At 36.0% G+C, this 6,353-nt stretch overlaps 1 protein-coding gene across 1 annotated transcript; it reads right to left on the reverse strand.

The window, feature by feature from the left end:
- Positions 1 to 945: 945 nt before the first annotated feature.
- LOC122056901 (probable LRR receptor-like serine/threonine-protein kinase At3g47570) lies at positions 946 to 4,549 on the reverse strand. The gene is made up of 2 exons (XM_042618875.1): positions 1,852 to 4,549; positions 946 to 1,358 (listed from the first exon to the last, which is right to left on the reverse strand). Exons 1-2 carry the CDS (start codon positions 4,547 to 4,549, stop codon positions 946 to 948), a joined length of 3,111 nt encoding a protein of 1,036 aa, XP_042474809.1.
- Between the last annotated feature and the right edge of the window lie 1,804 nt (positions 4,550 to 6,353).

Consider the following 6,353-nt stretch of genomic DNA (forward strand, 5'->3'; position numbering starts at 1 on the left):
ATAAGAGAGCAGATCAGGTTCACGTACAAGGACATTCTCTTACATCCCTGGTCCGTGGATGTAGAATCCATTTTCTCTCTCTTAATTTAATAAATTCTATATCCACAGACAAGTGATGTACGAGAATGTTCTCGTACTTGAATCTAATCCATTCTCGCAACAGAACCTTATTTAGATTTGTGAAAAGATGATGTTGCCTATGCAAACCATCAACTGAATACAATGTCCACTAGATTGGGTATAATAGCAAAGTGACCATAATGTTAATCAGAGGTTGATGACAAATTAGGGGTGTCATTTGTCATAGATACAGTTTCCAAAGTAATAAACAAAGAAAAGAAAAAGAAAAAAAACACCATTGTTTAAATGAGCTTGGATTCTTTAGAATGCATGTTCCAAGGATGGTCCCCTGCACACCACATTCAACTTAGGGGAAAAGCATCAAATGGATATTTCTGTAGTTCTACCTTTTGAACAACATTGATCAAACTGCCCTTTGACTTTCTTTACTAAACTCAACAGCATCCAATGGCTATTTGATTTCTTTTTTACTCACCTTACAACATCCAATGGTTATATTTAAATAGGCTAAACAAGAAGAAATAGAGAAATCAAGACAAGGAGAGAGAAAAAAAAAAAAAAAAAAAAGAATCATCTTCACATCCCAATTAATAATTAGATAAAAGACCTATGTCATGTTGAAAACAATACGAAACATATTGATTTCTTACTTAGGCTTTAGTTGAAGAGCCAAGAAATGTAATACTAAGAACACTAAAAAAGACTACAATGATAGATAGACTAGTGTGCAGTTGGTTCCCAAATTACTAAGATTAGCATATTTAATTCAAACAAAAGGAAAAAGTTTCAACTTCATCAACAAGTACAACAAACTAGTTTTAAAGGAAGTGATAACTTACCACTTTTCATAGCCCTTATTATGGTTCATCTTCCTTGATTAGTGCCAACTCCCAGATAAATGTTCTTGATCAGAAGTAGCTCTTTGACCACATCATTTATGTCCATCCGATCCAATGGTGATTCAGCTGAGCAAACAACTCCGATCCTAATAACTGATATAAGACACTCTTGCACTCTATCTTTAATGCATCTTCGACTTCCAGTCATGTTGGTTACATTTGTTGCTTCACCTTCTTCATCTTCTTCAACAGAGAGAAGTGATGGGTCAATTATGACCATCACTCCATCATGCAAAGCCATCTCAGCCCAGCATTGAAGATTAAAGTTATCTTTGAACATTTCATGAGTAGGCCTTTTCCCTGTGAACATCTCTAACAAGAGAATCCCATAACTGTAGATATCACCATGGGTTGAAATATCAACACCTGCACCATACTCTGTAATTTATGCATCTTAGGTTAGTACTTCTATAACTAGTGAGAATAAGAGCAAAATCTATCGATCTCAACTGGAAGAATAACATAATATATTGAAAAACTATCAATCCCTACAGAAACTACATTTATAATTCTACAGAAAACCATAGTTTGTAGCCCATGGAATTTAATTCATGAATTGTTTACAATAGAGAAAGATGCAGTATAAACTTTGGTCTACAAATAAAGGGACGTAAAATATCAACTAAGCATACATACTGTTTAGTATTTTTATATTATTACTTTCAATTGGTTGAGACTTGAGATATTAAACTTACTTTTCTTTAGGAAGGGATTACAAATGTCACAAAATATTATGTAGTAGTTACTCCTTAAGGTTTTGCAATGAAATAGGTAAGATAAATATTAGATTCATCATACTAAGGTAAGCACAATCAAAACTTTCGAAAAAAGAGGAAAAATTTATACTAGATTTATAAAAGAGGTATATTACCTGGCGCAATGTATCCAATAGATCCCCTTATTCCGATCGAGCTCGTGTGACTTTGAGATCTACTTGTAGCTTTTGAAAGAATTCTTGATATCCCAAAATCACCCAAATGTGCAATCAAATCACCATCGAGAAGAATATTGCTTGGCTTTAGATCACAGTGAATAATTTGCATATGACAATGGTGGTGCAGATAATCCAATGCAGTTGCCACATCAATGGCAATATTCAATCTTTGAACGAGATTTAAATGTCTTTGTTCATCTTGTATTCCATTTGCATGTAGATGCAACCACCCCTCCAAATTCCCACCAGGCATGAACTCATAAACTAAAGCCTTAAAATCATTGCCTTCAAAATCTATACTTGAGCAAGATGTTAAGATTCTTACAAGATTACGATGCCGGATGTTTCTCAGGGATTTACATTCAACCATGAAACTCTTGGAAGCACCTCCTTGTGTTGTGTTGAAGACCTTTACTGCAATAATAGTTTCCCCATGATTAAGTACTCCTTTGTACACAGAACCAAAACTCCCCACTCCAATCAAATTTGTAGAAGAAAATCCATCGGTGGCTTTCAGAAGTTGGGCATAAGAGATCTTAAAATGACAGCCGTCTATCAAAGGTAAAGAAGATTCTTTCTTTTTTATTCTTCTTCGGTAGATAATGAAAAAAATTGTCATGAATATCAAACATAGAGAACCCCCACACGCACATATGATGACTATCAGCTTGAAAACATGAGGCCTACCATCTTCTTTTGACTTTTTCGTTTGGCATGGTGGTAAATGAAGTTCTGGTATACCTCCACAAAGCTTATTGTTTCCAATGACTGAAATTGCACTCAAATTTTTAAAGACTCCATCTGTTGGTACCTCACCCACCAAATGATTAAATGATAAATTCAAGTTCTGTAAGAACTTAAATCTACCCAAATATTTTGGGATAAAACCAGAGAAGTTGTTGTGAGAAAGATCTAATTCTTGAAGACCTCGTAGAAAACTCAAAGACAATGGTATAGATCCTTGAAATAAGTTACCCTCCATTAAAAGGTGCTCTAGGCTTGTACAAGTACCTAGGGTGCTAGGGATTTCCCCATACAACATGTTCTTAGAAACATCTAAGATTTCAAGATTGGTCAGTTGACCCACTTGCGATGGTAGAGAACCAAAGAAAGAATTTCCACTGAAGTTTAGCTCTACTAGCATGGAAGGATTAAATATCTCTCTAGGGATGATACCATTGAAACTATTATGAGAAAGGTCCAAGAGTAACAGAGATTTGCATTTCCCAATACTTGAAGGTATTTTTCCTTGCAAGTGATTATCATTTAAAGATAGCTCAATCAAAAGTGTCAAGTTTCCAAAAGAAGAAGGGATTGGTCCTGTGAATCTGTTCCCATCTAAATAGAGTCTATTTAGCATTTGAAGTCTCCCAATTGAAGTTGGAATACTTCCTTCCAGTAAGTTACTATATAGGATCAAGCTTTGTAAGCTTTCAATGTTCCCTATCCCCTTCGGGATTTCTCCAGATATTTGATTATTTGACAGATCGAGTATTGTCAGTTGGGTCGTTAAGTTTGCTATAGAGTTGGGGAACATACCACCAAACCGATTATCACCAAGGTCCAGACCTGTTAAACTATTGGTCAATGTGTTGATAAAATTCAGGTCATCGGCCCCTCCACTTCCCAAATTATTCGAGTCGAATGAAAGCCAATTGAGTTTCGATAGGCCTCCAAAATGGATATCCACTTTCCCACTAAAATTGTTTCCTCCAACTTCCAGTTTTTCGATTTTTGACAAATTGGACATAGAAATTGGAATTGGCCCATGAAACTGGTTACTCGAAATTAAAAACCACCATAAATTAGGAAGGGTGAAGCCTATATTTGGTGGAAGAGTACCTTGAAGATTATTAAATCCCACATCAAAAACAGTGAGTGAAGAAAGATTATATATGGTGGGAGGAATGGTACCAGACAACTTATTTCCACTAAGCCCGACATGTATTAATCTTGCCATTTGGCCAAGGGAATCTGGAATACTTCCACTTAAATCATTGAGTGCTGCAGAAATGGTTTGAAGGGATGAAAGATTTCCAAAGGAAGATGGGATCTGTCCCGTCAATTTGTTGCCATGGATTGAAAGCAATTGAAGCTTCGACAAGGTGCCAAACTCTACTGGAATTTTCCCCACAATATTGTTGTTAGATAAACCGAGATTTATAAGATTGAAGCAACGTGATATGTTGGATGGGATTTCCCCTTCAAAAGAATTGTTGAATATTCTTAAATAACGAAGCCTGAACAGAAAACTTACTTCACGAGGGATTTCACCATGGAAGCTATTGTTCTCAAGCGAAATCTTCCGAAGGAAACTGAGGTTTCCTATTTCTGGAGCCAAGGACCCCACCAGTCCATTGGAAAGTAAACGCAAGGCTCTGACCCTGTTTGGATGCCGGTGACCACCACATATAACACCTTGCCACTCGCAATAGGGGATGGAGTCATTCCATGAGCTCACAACATGAAAGGGATCAATGGATATGCGAGCCTTGATGGCCAACAAGGCTAGTCGATCTGTTCCTTTTGATCCTTCTGATTGTGAATGCGCCAAGCTCATGCAGCTGCCGCACCAGAGAAGAAGAAGAATGGTATTATTAGTGCAAATGGACAAAAGCATCAAGGAAAACCCCATTAATGTACTGTCTGGGTTATAAGCTATATGAACTGAAAATTTGGTTTGGAGGTGATAAGAGGCAAAACTCTGGATGATCGAGTTGGGTTTATGAATTGTAATTTATAGTATGTGAAAGTCCTTACGAAAAAAAAAAAAAAAGGTCTCTACTCTCTCATCTTTATTCTGTGTTATACCGTGAAAACAAGGGTCAATTACCGTATAAAATACGACTACTTATTCTGAACATTTTATGCAAATAAAATTCTTCATGAAGAAGGTCATCACCGTATAAAATGGGATTGCTTCTACAGGAAACTGTGAGTCGTGACAAAAAAGCACTTTTGTGGAAATATGTAATTTAGATCCTAAGTTTCACTCCACAACGTCCACCGATTGTTCGGAAAAAAAACAAAGGAGTACCCACAAAGATCAGTTTAATTGTTTGGTACGCAACTATTGACATGAATGCATAATCTTAGAATATTTTTTAGTGGTAAGAAATTTTTCGAACAGGTGACCAGAGTAAATCTTTAGAGAGAGAGAGAGAGAGAGAGAGAGAGAGAGAGAGAGAGAGAGAGAGAGAGAGAGAGAGAGAGAGAGAGAGAGGTCTAATTTTTGAGTGGAAAGGAAAATTTTTGAACAGGTGAAAAAAGTAAATCTTGAGAGCAAGATTCTAAAACTCGGGATTGATATCGGGATCGGCCAAGGCTGATATCGTATGAAATGTGATTACTCTTGCATAGAATTGAGCCCATTAATAATGAAACTGTGACATAAAAGTCAATTCATTTTGTGGACTGACACCGTGACAACAACGTTGTGCTACTTGGTGATCCACTTCCATTATTACCATAAGTGCGTGTAGGAAAAGTACAATTATCAAGGGCCATAATCAATGTCTGACCTCTCTTACTAAACATAGTTGATAATGCGCCACTACCATTCCCCTCTACACGCCATCCAAAGAACTTTAATTCTTTAGCTTGTTTCAAAGGAGCAAAACTTTCTTTGTAAATCTTTTCATCTTTATTTTTCTTGGTAATTTATGTGTGAGAAAAAGCATGAGAAATGGAGAATTGAATGCCTGATGCATTGTTCTTCAAGTTTATACCCTCATATGTTGTTGCTAAAGGGAAAACAAGAACAAGCAATATCACATAATGCTCACAGATTTACGAGGTTCGGCCAAGAGTGATCCTCAGTGAGATGAGATCCTACTTCATTATCAATGGATTCTAGAGTTACAACACTCGCCCTCGCACCTCTCTCAATTTACTTAGATAGAAAGAAACTTCGCTACAAATGTAATTTAAGACATCATACCCCCAAGATACATAGGTTAATACTGCTTTGCCACTTTCATGATCTGCATGTTTGTTGAAAAAGTGAGGATTGTATAGATGTTGTCGTGGAAATGATTTTCCAAATAAATGGTCTCATTGTTTGAAGATGAAACCATTACTTCAAATTCCAGCTGTTCATTGCATGTGTATGGTTTCAATTCAGAAGTTAATTAATCTTCCTATTAGAAGAAAAAAAAATAAAATCTGAAGTTAATCTTGCATCCTGTTAGCTAGAAATATTGACTATTTACTTTGCAATAGTTCCTTCGGATACTGCAACAACTTATTTAGGGTTCATAGAACTTTGAGAATCCATTTTGGTCTATACTTAATCAAATAATTATATATGTGTACTATTGTAAACAATACTCTTATTTGACTTACATAATCATAAATGTGCACTGTTCAAAACACGCTTCACTACTTCAAAATTAATCTCCATCCCTGATAAATGTATGGTTTTAAAAATTGGATCAGAT

Source organism: Macadamia integrifolia, chromosome 2 (genome assembly GCF_013358625.1).
Source record: "Macadamia integrifolia cultivar HAES 741 chromosome 2, SCU_Mint_v3, whole genome shotgun sequence".
NCBI classification, from domain to species: domain Eukaryota; kingdom Viridiplantae; phylum Streptophyta; class Magnoliopsida; order Proteales; family Proteaceae; genus Macadamia; species Macadamia integrifolia.